The sequence below is a fragment of the Mus musculus genome, chromosome 12, assembly GCF_000001635.26.
Source record: "Mus musculus strain C57BL/6J chromosome 12, GRCm38.p6 C57BL/6J".
NCBI classification, from domain to species: Eukaryota; Metazoa; Chordata; class Mammalia; order Rodentia; family Muridae; genus Mus; species Mus musculus.
The window spans coordinates 87829955-87845022 of record NC_000078.6 but is presented as its reverse complement, the minus strand read 5'-3'; the positions used below and the strand labels follow the sequence as shown (position 1 = coordinate 87845022).

Sequence of the window (15068 nt, the reverse complement as noted above, 5' to 3'; positions counted from 1 at the left end):
CTGTGCTCCTGAAATGTTTAAAAAAGATTTATTCATTATATGTAAATACACTCTAGCTGTCTTCAGATGCACCAGAGGATGGTGTCAGATCTCTTTACAAATGGTTTGAGCTACCATTTGGTTGCTGGAATTTGAACTTGGGACCTTCAGAAGAGCAGTCAGTGCTCATAACCACTGAGCCATCTCTCGAGCCCAAACCTCTTGTTTTGCATCGATCTGTGTTTCACTCAGGTGTCTTTAGGTACCACTGACCGAGGTTTGGGGTGTTACAATATGGTAAACTCAGAGACCCTGTCTCTTGTAAAAATCTACAGATGTGAGTAATTTACTATGTTAAGGGAGTTGTTGATGACTCAGCTAACCTACTTTCTCTCCCAGGCCCTTAATATACAGTCAGTGCTCTTCTATCCAGCACCATCACTTTCTTTCAGTCCTACATGCCAGGTTTTTGGTCTACGTCTTTTTGATTTCTTTGTAATGAATGATTTGAATTCATTATTTTAACAGTAGTCCTCAGTAGCCTCTTTTGTCTCTCATTACCATAGAAAACCAGAATGCAGTAAAAGGGTCCATTTGTTTGTTTGTTTGTTTGGTGTGGTGATTGAATTATGCTTGGAGCAGGGTGTGGTACTTTCTGGAAGTGTGGCCTTGTTGGATTACAGTTGCATCACTGTGGAGGCTGGGCTTTGGGGAAATGTATATATACTCAAGCTCTGCCAAGGGTGAGACACAGTAGTCTCATCTTGCTGCCTTCAACTTTCAAGGGTGAGACAAGCGGTTATCTGATCTAGGAAAACCTAGTCTGTAGAAAGAGTTCCAGGGCGGCCTGGAGTACAGAAAAGCCCTATCTCAGAAAGAAAGAATCCTCTTTCTTATTTGTGTCTTAGTCCTCCTTCAAAGAAGATGGTACTCAGCAGGTAGATTGTTGATTCAGTTTCTGGTTATGGAATGGTCTGGGAGTACATATAGTTTCCATTTTTCTATCAGATTTGTTCAAGATTGGAAGCAGAGGTAATCTGGCCACAACCATGTCTAGGACCTCTTCTGGGCTTCCTTGGCAACTAGGATGCTCAGAAGCTGGGTTCTTTAATGAGGTGCATTTTCCTGCCTACTTACCTCTCTCCTCATTTCTATGCCAGAAAGCAAGTCCCTCATTCCTTTGATTGTGTGTGGGATTTCACTAGCTGCCTTTACATCTCTTGGGGGGTTGTAACTTGGAATTGTAAGACCATTAGGCTCCTCCTCCTGGAAATTCTGTTTTATCAGAATATTTTAACAGCCACAGAAATGAAACCAACAGATAATGATTACTAGTGTGGTACTGCCTTGATACAGAAAAATAAGAGTGAGTTATGCTGACTATGTGTTAGAAGTAGCAAGTATTCAATTCTACTTAAAGCACTATGATATAGATTAGTAGGACTATGAGGGGAATGGTAGAATTTGAAAAGGATGCACACAAGAAGAACATCAGGGGTGCAGTGTATATTGTATGTGGTAATCATAGCAATGTGTAAAAGTGAAGTCTCAAAACGGCCCAGCATGGCAAATACAAAGCTTTCATTTCTATGATTTTAAATGTCATTCATAAAAACTAGCAAATATGGGCTGGACCGAGATCAGTACCACAGTCCCCCAAGCCCTTAATATCCTAAGAATATTTGGATCATGGAAATTAGGAATTGTTGTCCTGCCTTGTGTGTGTATCTATCTATCTATCTATCTATCTATCTATCTATCTATCTATCTATCTATCTACCTATCTACCTACCTACCTACCTATTGAGGAGGGAAGAGGGTGGGTGGTAGAGAAGTACTATTTTGTTGTTGTTGTTGTTGATGTTGTTGTTATTTTAAAGATAGACAAGTAGGAAAGAAATTAGGTTCCTTTACTTGTGGGCTTTCTCTAGCTGCCCTGACATCCCTTGGTGGCTTGTAACCTTAAATTGTAAGCCAAATAAGTCCCTCCTCCTTTAAATCTTTTTTTTTTTTTTTTTGGTTTGAGTATTTTAACAGCAGCAATGGAAGTGTAACTAGAACCAGCAGATAATGCTTACTTCTGTGGTACAGAAAAATTAGTGAGTTATGCTGACTAAGGGTTCCAGGTAGCAAACATTCAAGACTTCTTCAGGCACTGTGATATAGATTAGTAGGACCATGAGGGGAAAGTTTGAACTTGAAATGAATGCACACTAGGAAAACACCAGGGTGTTGTGTGTATTGTGTTCTTATTGTAGCAATGAGGGAAAGTGTGGACTCAAAATGGCCAGACTTGGGAACTACAATGCGTTCAGTTAGCTTTCATTTATATGTTTTTAAATGTCCTTTATAAAACTATCAACTATGGCCTGGAGGAATAGCTCAGTGGTTCATAGCATTGGCTGCTCTTGCAGAGGAACTTGTTTGTTTCCCAGCACCCACATGGCAGCTCCCAACCATCGGTGACTACAATTTAGGAATCTGACACCCTCTTCCAGTCTCTGAAGGCAGCAGGCATGTATGTGGTACACAGACATACATCCAGACAAAGCACTCGAACACATAAAGATGAAGTGAGCCTACTTTTATTTAAAACTGTAAACAAACAATGAAAGTATTAGTTTGATGTTTATTTGTTTTTGTCTCATTTTGCTTTGCCTTTTAGGTTCATGAACTGTCCTAGCAAATGAATCTACCCTAAAGAGGGGAGGAAGGTGATCCTTCCCAGTGGCTGCACCTCTATAAGAGGGTTTAAAAGTTCCACAGTCTTTATATATTAAAAGTTCAACTGGGGTTCAGCATTGGAGCTGCAAGTTGCTCCATCCATAAGTTCGAGGACATTGGAGCTCCAGCCACAATGATTGAGGTGGTTTGCAATGACCGTCTAGGAAAGAAAGTCCGAGTGAAGTGCAACACCGATGATACCATTGGTGACTTGAAGAAACTGATAGCGGCTCAAACTGGCACCCGCTGGAATAAGATCATTCTTAAAAAGTGGTACACAATTTATAAGGACCACGTGTCTCTGGGAGACTATGAAATCCATGATGGGATGAACCTGGAGCTTTATTACCAGTAGAGCGGAATTCTTCCTCCTCCTTGCCCCACTCTACCCTGCCTTCCTATCCCACCCTCATTTGACACTTCTATAGATGGTCATTTTTCATAGTTTACATGAATAAAACCTTTGACGCTGTCAAAAAAAAAGTTCCTTCCCTTTAAAATATCCAATATCTTTTAAATTCAAAGTCTCTTAACTGTGGGCTCCACTAAAATGCCTTCTTACTTCAAGAGGGAAACATGTCAGGGCACAGTCACAATTAAAAGCACAATCAAACTCCAACCATCCAATGACTGCGATTCACTCAGGATCTTGTAGGTTCCTCCAAGAGCTTGGGTCACCTCTCCAGCTCTGCCCTTTGTAGCTCTGCCCTTTGATACCTCCAGTCAGCACAAAGACCTGCAGAATGTGGACCTGGCTACCTTGCAGACCCAGAGTAACTAGCTGTGTGGCCTCATCTCAAGAATCATTCACAACTTCTAGGTTCCAGCTGCCTGTCCTCCACTGCTGCTGCTGTTCTTGGTGTTCATCTCATGTACAAACACAGCAGATGTGTAAGATCCCAATATATCCATCAAAGGGGAAGACCTCAAAGTGTTATACAATACCTTATAATACCACTGCATATATGGCTGGCTTCTGATGAAAGACTTCACATGGGTCATATCTTGACAAACTGGATGAAGCACTTTCCATTGCTGATCTGAAGGTTGGTCTTTTAGTTTGCTGAATGTTTTTGCATCTGTGAGTCCACATCAATTTACCTCAGGCCCAGAGGGACACTGACATGTGTGTGTATGTTGATGGCAGAATGATCTAGCAGCTAAAGAAGTGTGAGGAGGTGAAGCCGCTGAAGCTGCATAAGGAGTTCCAGGGCTTAGAGGAAGTGATGGAGAAGAATACCAGAGAAGCCCTGTACCATCAGATGCTGAAAGTTGAGCATGGGGTGAGGGCCCAGATTCTCAACCTAAAGCTAGGAGAGGCAGAGCAGCAGGGAATGAATCAGGAAGAACAGGAACAGATCCAGAAGGAGGAAGGCCAGGTCCATCTGCACAGCCTGTACCCCCTGCAAGAGGAGGCCCCACAGTTCATCCAGCAGGTGGACACCTCCAGTCAGCACAAACACCTGGTGAATGTGGACCTGGCTAACATGCTGATCCAGAGTAACTAGCAGTGTGGCCTCATCTCAAGAATCATTCACAAAACCTTAGAGAGTTGCTATCCCCCAGCAGAGAATCAAGCTGAGGATGGGCTGGCCCTGTAGGAAATGTAGGACCTCCTCTTGAATTTGGAGCAGGAGATCACCAGAATCTCTGAAATGGAAAAGGAGGAGGAGGTGGTGGTGGGAGAGGAGGAGCAGGAGCAGGAGAAGGAAGAGGAAGAGGAAGAGGAGGAGGCAGCCCAGGAGTTACAGGTGCAGCATGGGACAGGGGCTCCAGGCCAGACCTCTGTACCCAGTCCAAGCCCAGCAGAGAAGACCTGCAGGGGAAGGTACAAGATTATAAGATGAAGTTTTATCAAAACTTAGCATGTTTCTGCCAAATGTTTGTTGGTCTTTGCCGACTTGAATATCAGTAAGGGATATCAGACCAAAAAGATAAAGATGGACTTGCAGAAGCATCCACCATCCCAGTAAGCCATATCTCCAGCATCACAGGTTCAAAGTAAAGGAGGTCTTTGACAAGATCCATAGCCTGCTCACTGGAAAGCCTGTCCAATCATGTGGGCATTCTGTGTCTGTCACTCTTAGCCCTAAGGAACTTGATTTTGTCCAGTACAAACTGGCAGAGAAATTTGTGAAAGAAGGGAGGAGGAAGTGGGTTCTCACCATGAAGCAGCATTCTCCATTGCAGTGGTGGCATCTGGTATCTGGATGCTCCACGCCTGGTACACCCACTCCAGTAGTGACTTGCATGACAGTCCTAGAAACCTGGACACAGTCCCGAGGTGAAAAGTTCATGGAAACAGTTTCCTGGAACTGTGGCATCCCATATAATGAATGCTCCAAACTTGTCCTTGCGAATGGATCTGTGTGCTCTCTTTCAGGATTGTTATATTATAGGTGTCTCCAAGCAATGATTTGCCAAATACCTAAGAAAAATCAAACTTTGCTTACTGGACTTCACCAATGCCCTAGGTAGTCCTTGAGCTGACACTGGGCTTGGAATTCAGTAAGAATATTACCTATTCAGTAACATTCAAATTTTCTCTAGTATTCTAAGAGAGATAGTGAGAGAAATCAGGCATTACTATCTGCCGCAGACCTTTTGGGTCCCTGTGTCTGCGTGGAATGGGGTCTCTCGACGCGGGTGGGCAAAGCGTGGATGAATGACAGACAGACACACACGCAGGAGAGTTTGTGTGGAATCTGAATGTAATTTTACAACTGAGCATCAGACTTTTTATGCAGAGGACAATAAGGAAGTTGGGTGACATATTCGCAAGGTACAATTGAGGTAACTGGAATCTTACATAAAACAGAGGAATGCAAACACAAAAGGTCTAAAGGGAACCACCCAGAATAGAATACATTGACAACAGCTGGGATCAACAAGGGCTCCACCTAAAATTCACTAACCTTAGAAGCCAGGGTCAAGGGCTTCACATCCTTGCCATAGTTCCTATTTAGTCCCTTGTATAGTCCACCTTCCCCTTAGGCCATTGTAAATACGTGTGTATGGGTGTAACTGTTATAGTATCTATTCTGGTTTCTCCTTTGGTCTGAAACTTCCTTCTTTTTAAGTGATGGTAAATTTCTGTGTAAGGGAGTGACTTAACTTTTACAATCTTGCTGAATTCTAAACCCTTGATCTTGGTCAAGGATGCCCTTGGAGTGTTGGAACACTGGCGGAAGGCTTTAGCCATGTCAGAGCACTTATAGGAAAATACTGAAAGAGAGCACGTGGATCCATACTCTAGACTAGCGTGGTACTGGAACTCGGGAATGAAAAATTAATGTATGGGTAGAGAACACTAGCCTCCAGGAGGAGAGCTTCCTTGAAACTCTTTTGCCTCATGAGTGACTTTTAAGCCTTTCGGCTTGTCCAGTTGACTCGACCAGAGAGCGTAGCATTTCTCCCTTTCTATTTTTATTTTCCAGGATGTCCTGCCTCATCGTAGCTAGAGAGCTCAGGAGCACTCTAAAGATGAGTGGAAACACCACAATTACTAGTAAAACAATGCCAAAAATAATAACAAGTAGGATAATATATTGAACCCAATCCAGGGGGTTCAATGCACTAAGGTTGTTTTTTAAATCTCTAGCCAATTCATCAATGTTCCAAGTGTCCAAGTGACTTTTACTAATATCTGAAATTACCGTCTTTAACTGTTCTAAGTCATGAGAAATATTAGTATCTTTTTATACTCTCTGTAAATGAAATTATAAGGTAAGGGGGTAACACAAATGTATTGGAAAGAAGCATGACATTTAGTAGCTAACCTGGTCTTAATATTAGCAACATCTTGCCCCATTGCTAGCACTACTTTTTCTAGGGCGTTAACCTTTGCTTCCAATTTTTTATCTATAATATGTAGCTCTGACAAGGCTACAGAGATGTTCTTATGCATATCATTTACAAAATGAGCAGTATGCAGTTGCTGGACTAAGGCTGTGGTGGACAATGTAAAAGAAGTTAAAATTGCAATTAAGGCAGTAATTCCTAAAACCAGTGCTGCTACAAATCTTAGGTCTAATAAGTTCGTTTAGTCTTTTTAAAGTTTGTAATCCTGAATTTTTGAACCAAGGAACATTTCCTAACTTTACAGGCAGTAAAACATAAGCAGGTCTTTTTAACAAAATCATAACAGTAGATTCTTTATCTAATTTAGGATCTACACAATTAGTTAAATGACAAGGATTACAATGAATATGAAAAGACTTGCCAAGATTGGCGATCTTAACTCTTAAAATTATCTAACAATATAGCATACAGGTAAGGTGCAAACTTTCATAGCTATAAATAAGGAGCTGGCCTGAATGGCCAAAAACAGTGTCTCTGATGAAATCTTGTAGCAGTCCCTCCACCTCACGAGTCAGCTTTTCTAGTTGTCTCCAAGTTGACGCCAGGTCAGCTCTCCTTGTTGTGGCCCATGGCGGAGATAGGAAGAGTTTCTTTATTTTGTTTGTGTGTGCTCTCTGATTTCTCCTTCTCTGTGCGCTCAATACAGCTTTTTTTTGTCACCACTGTCAGGGCACTGTCAGTTCCTACTCACAGGTCAGCCTGTCACCTTGGAAGCTAGCATGCTCTTGTAGCATTCTGTGGAAAAAACAGAAACACTTCCCCTTTCCCCAATATTAAGTATCTGAACGGGATCATGCCATGTGCCAATAAGTGGATCCCTTCATCTCATGAGTATGCCTGATTGTAGGGTGCCATAGACACTCATCGAGATTTTTGGCATCTAAATTCAATTTTTTTTGAAGATATAAAGTTCCACAGTACTGTTTTCTTGAGAATTATAAAAATCTCAGTAAGATGGGTAACATTAAATTGTTGACAAAACATCTCAAATCCTTGGCTGTAATAGCCAGTTTTAATTTGATTTGGAACACCAAGCAAAAAGAATCAACACAGGCAATGACTAACTATATTTTTTAGAAAGACTAAAAAGGTATTAAGTCACATGTGCATATTTTATTTTTCTAAAATCAAAAATGAGTATCCATTTGCAATAATTGATTATAGGTCCTCGAGAATTAACACCAATGTGTGGAGCAGGTAGAAACTGAGGACACTGAGAGCAAATCTTTACAAAGACATGCACATTTATTTATTTATTTATTTATTTATTTATTTAAAATACCAAATTATTATCTCAAGCCATTACTATTTTGATGATATAAAGAATGAGATTATATGGCCAATTATTTTTGTATAAGATTTATAATCTACCTGGGATATAAATCTAGCATGGTATTGTCTTAAGAGGTCTTTTTTAGGCAATCTTTAACATTTTAAAACACCATCTACAGCACATAAATTATCTGTGCTGAAGCAGGCAGAAACTCAAAAGAATAAACATGTGATCTAATTCACATATACCTTTTCCCCATAGATGGGTTGTTATTAAATACAGTAAATGTGATGCATGCATGAATTTATAGAAGAAACAAACAAAAGCATGCATATAAGCAATTTTTAACTTATTTTTAGGATGAGTATCAATTGTATTTAAAATGATGGTATGTAATAGGTCAAATATCAATATTCTGCAATAACCAATTGCTGTTTGGAACAAGGAATTCTTAATTCTTAATTAGCACCACAGCAGCCTTATAATAGGATGTTAAAACTTTAAAGGTGAAGAAGGATGATTTTATATTAATGTTTTTTCTTGCCAAAGAATAGCTGTGGACATTTTTAACAAAAATAACTAGAATACGTAGCTAATATCTGATTACCACCAATTACAATCCATACCAATAGATTACAGAAGTTTCCTCTACTTTCTGTTAAAGCCTTTTTAGTTCTCTCCAGTTAATTTGAATCTCACTTGATAGTACCTAACAAAGGCTTAGGTTCTCCTGTGGTGAGTTTAAGGTGAGGTCTTAGCCAATTAACATTTCTTGGAAGCTTTTGAAAATAAAATTTTGAAGCAAATTTGTACCACAATTTTTCAGTATAATTAAAAACCCTAAATATTAAAAGATATTGTCTCTGAATCTTATGAAGCAACAATTACTCCCCAGAACTTTAAGGCTCACTGTGTGAAAAACAAAGATTTGAAGTAAACTTTTCTTTAGAGGCATTAGCTAATAAAATACTTTTTGTTTAGGAAACAATATACACTGAAAGATTTAAACTTTTTGCTTTTTGTAATGAAGCTGACAATAAAATTTTCTTACATATTATAAAGCTATGTTAGGCATACCTAGGGACAAAAATGGTCACCAGTTCACTAGAAGTAAACTCTTTACAGTTAACAGGATGCAAAGGAAATAATAAACTTTCAAATCTATAATAATTTTGTATGAAGTAGGTAAGCTATCTTGTAATGCCTTTATAAGTTATAAAGCCTGATTGACCTTTTATCAATCTTTAATTTAGACTTTATTATGAACAACACCTGGGTAGATCTGAAAAGAAAAAATGTTGTTTAGCTAAAAGAAATCTCCCTGAAGGCAGGGAGGGTGAAGTTTTAAGAATTTCACTAGGCGTAGTCTGCAAAATGCAAGAAACTTTGTACAAACTTTTCTGAGGCTGCTTTAAGCTTTGCATCAACCCAAATGTATATGTTTTTTAAACTGAGCATCTTGGCCCTCCTGTAATGAGGACCGATTTTTGAGGGACAATTTAACTCTCTATCCATGTCTCTAATTTTAGACAATCTTTTTTAAGATGACTTATACCTTAAACACTCTTTTATAACCTCTTATGGTCCTGTAAGGCCACAACCATAGCCAAACTGATTGTGTGAGGGTCTAATTTCTGCACAAAGATGAATATATCTAGTTAACTCTGCCTTGCTTTGTATGGCTGAATGGCCAAAGCGAGCGCCATTAGCACTCTCATAAGATGATTACACTTGTAACAATCTTAATTTTGGGTGAGTTAAAAATCTTAAGCTTTCAATCAAACTGCAAACTGCAGTCAATGGGACACTGGCAATTTTAACCATAATTTTTAAGTTTCCATTGCAATATTAGAATATATCTATAACTTTTGGAAAGCAAGACCCAATTTTAAACAATTTATTTTTCTTAAAAATCAATACTAAAAACATCACTATCACGTTACAAAATTTGGCTGTCAATTCATTAATGTATGACAGTTTAGACTTTAATGTTCCATTAAAGAGACATCGTTTTAAAATTTTATCTTTGTAAGTCTATCTTTTAGGATAAGAATTACATAAAATGCTATCTCAATTTAGAAGTATCTTTAGAGGACTAGTTCTCTGGGCTGGTTTATGCCAGGTGCTTTTGTTTCAAAATGACTCTGGCCCTGAGTTACTACTTTTAAGTTCACTTTATAACCAGTGATACATCTTTTTAATCATACCCAAATAACTTAAAAGCCAATTTTCTATGACCAAGATATGTAGATCATATTTATACCTTTAAGACCAGTCAAAAACCAAATGAAGTGGCTACACAAATCTTATAAATTTAGATCAAAGAATTTTACTTTTTATAGCTATACTATAAGATAAAAAACACTTTGTAATTTGCTAAACACAATAATCACAAACTTGCAGAGAACTTTTTAGGAAAAACAACTATCGGCTTATTTGTCTTAGAACTAAGAGGTTGAAGACTCCTTTTCTTTAAAGACAAGTTTTTTAGCAGGACCTCTCCTGCTGTGCTTGAATTTTGGCTAAAGTGAGGGGCCTCTCAGCCTCGGTTGTGCAACTGAGAGTGATTCAGCAGGTAAAGTTTTAACCATTTATTTATTTATTTATTTATTTATTTATTTATTTAATTTTCAACATGAAACATAAAACAGTCAGTCATTCAGACAACGAAACAGTCACTCAGACAACCAAACAAAAGACACATGAATTGACATGATTGGTGCACCAAACATTAGACAATACATAAAGAGGATAGAGAATTCCTCCTGTAGGGGCCAGAGAGAATAAAACAGGGCGTCCCCCGATTTCTCTCTGTCCCTGGGAGAGTTTTAAAATCCATTTTCCTCTATCACTTCCTTTCCTTTTCTGCTTGTAAGAGGTAGCTTGTCAAACCAAGATTAAAATCTAGAATTTTTTAACAGCTTTTGGCAAGCATCTAAAACTTCTAATTTATTTAATCTGAGGGCAAATTTTTGAGAAAACACACAATCTCTATACACAAAATGTCTCAAATAGCCTAGAAGTTTACCATGCTGAATCTTTTTTGAAGCAATCAGTCCACACTTAGTCAAATATTTTATAGCCATCTGTAAAATGCTCTCTACTTTCTGCAACCAACAAAAATACTACTATAGAATGAATTATATATGTTTGAGGAGATGACTTAACTTTCAAATAAGTCTTTTCTACGAATTTTTTGACACATGTAGGATTGGGAAATTGTAAATAAGGTAACAGTAAGAAGTGAGCTATATTTTGACATTTATGAAGTCTCTTTTTATACTTTAACCATAATTTAACCATAACTTTTAATTTTACCTAAAGTATCAGAATCCACCACTTGAAGTTTTTCTTATAACTGGAGCCGAGTCCTATAATGAGCTCTACAGTTCTTGAATGGGGCGAAGAGATTGCCCCTTTAGTTTTTTTGCTTTACCCGCCTCTTTTGTGAGCTGAGTCCCATCTTTATGGGACTTTGACCTGTAATCATTTCTCCAAGGTTCTCTCCACCACAGCCTGGACAGAGACCTGGAGAAAGGCCCTTCTTGTTTCCCGAGGGATTATTACAATCTTTACTCAGGTGCCCTGGCTTTTTACAACCGAAACATGCAGTTTCATAGTTTTCTGTCTTACCCGCTTCTTTTGTGAGCGGAGTCCCATCCTTATGGGACTTTGGTTTACATTCACTTCTCCAGTGTTTGTCACAACGCTGGAAAGGACCCAAAGGAATGCTCTTCTTGTCTCCTGAGAGATTTTTACAATCTCTCAGGTGCCCCGGTTTTTTACAGCCGAAACATGTAATTCCATCAGTAGCGCCGAATGTCTTCCCTTTCTTTGCTGCGGTGTAAACTATCTCCTGAATTACAGCCGGTGAGGCATCTACACATGCTTTAATATAATCTTGTAGGGAACTTGTCTTGTGGATTGGTCTGTTCAGGTCTTGGCACAAGGTGTTCACGTATTCCCAAGCCAATTGTTTTATTAATATATCAGTTCCTTCCGAGGGGGGAAGCATCATAGAAACTGCCTCTTCCAATCTAGCCACAAAACCTTCATAAGACTCATCATGCTTTTGCCTAATTCCTGAAAGGACTGTGAACTTAGCCCTAGGTGGAGGTAAACTCTGCCAGCTGAATACGGCTATCTGATTAATTTTCTCCAACACTGCCTTTGGGATTTTCAGCTGTGCTGCTGGTCTAGCATAGTCCTTCTGCCCAAGAAGCATAGGCACCATGAGTTTAGCTCCATTTCTCGATGTAGATCTTTCCTGAGCTAACTTCCTGGCCCTTTTTTCATACTCTGTTCTCCAGAGAATGAAATCTCTGGGAGTGAGAGTAGACTTTGCTGTTTGGTGCCAATCACAAGGGGTCAGCCACTGGCTTGCTACCGCATCCAGAATCTGTAAAGTACCTTTTGGGTCCCTGTGTCTGCGTGGAATGGGGTCTCTCGACGCGGGTGGGCAAAGCGTGGATGAATGACAGACAGACACACACGCAGGAGAGTTTGTGTGGAATCTGAATGTAATTTTACAACTGAGCATCAGACTTTTTATGCAGAGGACAATAAGGAAGTTGGGTGACATATTCGCAAGGTACAATTGAGGTAACTGGAATCTTACAGAAAACAGAGGAATGCAAACACAAAAGGTCTAAAGGGAACCACCCAGGATAGAATACATTGACAACAGCTGGGATCAACAAGGGCTCCACCTAAAATTCACTAACCTTAGAAGCCAGGGTCAAGGGCTTCACATCCTTGCCATAGTTCCTATTTAGTCCCTTGTATAGTCCACCTTCCCCTTAGGCCATTGTAAATACGTGTGTATGGGTGTAACTGTTATAGTATCTATTCTGGTTTCTCCTTTGGTCTGAAACTTCCTTCTTTTTAAGTGATGGTAAATTTCTGTGTAAGGGAGTGACTTAGCTTTTACAATCTTGCTGAATTCTAAACCCTTGATCTTGGTCAAGGATGCCCTTGGAGTGTTGGAACACTGGCGGAAGGCTTTAGCCATGTCAGAGCACTTATAGGAAAATACTGAAAGAGAGCACGTGGATCCATACTCTAGACTAGCGTGGTACTGGAACTCGGGAATGAAAAATTAATGTATGGGTAGAGAACACTAGCCTCCAGGAGGAGAGCTTCCTTAAAACTCTTTTGCCTCATGAGTGACTTTTAAGCCTTTCGGCTTGTCCAGTTGACTCTACCAGAGAGTGTAGCAACTATCTTCTACATACTTAGAAATCTCAGGGCAAGCTTAGCAACGTAAGTTTAGAATTCTTATTGTAGTATGTATGCCAGACTACATTACTTATTAGTAGAAAGTCTTCCCACACAATCACTTAGAAAAAAAGCTGAGTCACTCCCATATACAGGAATTTACAATGGTTTAGGAAGTAGTAGTAGGCTGTGGTTTGAGGAGAAACTAGAGTATTGCATTATTCATGAGAATGTTAGCTAGAGTGGAACTCCCTAATTAGAACTATGGCTTGGACACAAAAGCCCTTGGCCTGGAAGTGCAAAGATCTCACACCTGGCTTCTAAGAATATAGCTGACCTCAGATAGAGCTGACTATGTCTCAGTTGTTTTATTGCCCAGTTCCTGACAGCCTTTATGTTGTTTGCATTCCTCTGTTTTGTGTAAGAGTCATTAAGCATCCGGTAACCTCATTGTACCTTGCCAATGTGTCACCTAACTTCCCTATTTTCTTCTGTATTAAAAGTTTGATGCCTGATTTGACAAATTACATCCAGATACACACTCTCTCTGTGTCTGTCATCTGCACCAACTCCTTGCTTGCCTTTAACCACCGGAACCCGAGTTTTGCCTGTGGATTTAGGACCCAAGTGAGATCTGTCTGCGGCACACCCCAAACTGGGAGACTTCATTTTTTCTCATCTCCACAAGAAATGTCCATACTCTGCTCCTTTCTACCCAGCTTTCAAGGAAGGGATGACTCTGGAGGATTCTCAAAGGATACTTGTCTACCAAGTGATGGATTCTAAGGTTGAACAAAAGGACAACTTTCTAAAACACATGTATGGGGTGATCCATTTGTATGCCACCATCATCCAACTACAGTGGCCCTTTGGAAGCCAGCAGGAGTCTCACAATCATGGCTTGTATCATGGCTGGCACTGGTTGGCACAGATCTTAAACGTGGATCCTCTATCAGATGTGAAAGCTTGAGCAATCCCCGTAAAAAAAAAATGCAAAATATTTGTACTCCAAGACCATTCCATAACCAGAAACTGAATCAACAACCTACCTGGTGAGTACCATCTTCTTTGAAGGAGGACTAAGACACAAGTAAGAAAGATCATTATTTCTTTCTGAGATAGGGCTTTTCTGTGTACTCCAGGCTGCCCTGGAACTCTTTCTACAAACTAGGATTTTCTATATCAGATAACTGCTTGCCTCCCTCTCCCAATTCAAAGGCAGAAAATGAGATTACTGTGTCTCACCTTTGGCAGAGCCTGAGTATACATACATTTCCCCAAAGCCCTGCCTCCACAGTGATGCATGTTTAATCCAACAAGACCATACCTTCCCATAGTACCACATCCTGCTCCAAGCATAAGTCAATCACCAAACCAAACAAAAGGAAACTTTTTACTGCATTCTGGTTTTCTATGGTACAATATTAAAATAATGAATGTGAGAAATCAGAAAGGCATAGACCAAAACCTGGGGTGTAGGATCATAAAAAAGTGATGGGGCTGGATAGAAGAGCACTAACTGCTCTTCCAAAGGTCCATAGTTCAAATCCCAGACATCACATGGATGCTCAAAACAACCAATAAAGGTATCTGACAACCTATTCTGGCACCTGAGGACAACTACGTCTGACTGGAGCTAGCAGGACCAAGCCAGAGCTATCAGAGGTCCTGAATTCATATTACCAGCAACCACATCATGGTTCACAATCATCAGTACAACTACAGTGTACTCATATACGTTAAATAAATAAATTGATCTTTTTTTAAAAAAAAAAGGATGGATATGTTCTTCATTCAAGTCTCATTTTCCACAAAGACATATCATATGTCATGCTTGTACTATGATGATTCTTCATTGTGCTATGGTTATGTAGAGAACAGCAATTATACTAGAAAATAATTAAGAGAGTAGTTTTGTAAAACGGATTGAATGTCACAGTGGGTATAGGCTCTTGCTGCCATGCTTGACTACCTTGAGTACTGTCTCAAAGAAATGGAATCTCTCAGGTTGTTC

At 39.5% G+C, this 15068-nt stretch overlaps 1 protein-coding gene and 1 pseudogene across 1 annotated transcript; both read left to right on the top strand.

Annotated features, from left to right (window-relative positions):
• Positions 1-2836: 2836 nt before the first annotated feature.
• Positions 2837-3058, top strand: Gm2001 (predicted gene 2001). Its single transcript, XM_003945493.3, has one exon. The coding sequence runs from the start codon at positions 2837-2839 to the stop codon at positions 3056-3058; it is 222 nt and encodes a 73-aa protein (XP_003945542.1).
• On the top strand, positions 3758-14326 carry Gm21038 (predicted gene, 21038; annotated as a pseudogene).

What these genes read in the sequence shown, in the direction of transcription:
- Gm2001 (XM_003945493.3), top strand. Translation starts at nt 2,837, where the DNA reads ATGATTGAGGTGGTTTGCAATGACCGTCTAGGAAAGAAAGTCCGAGTG.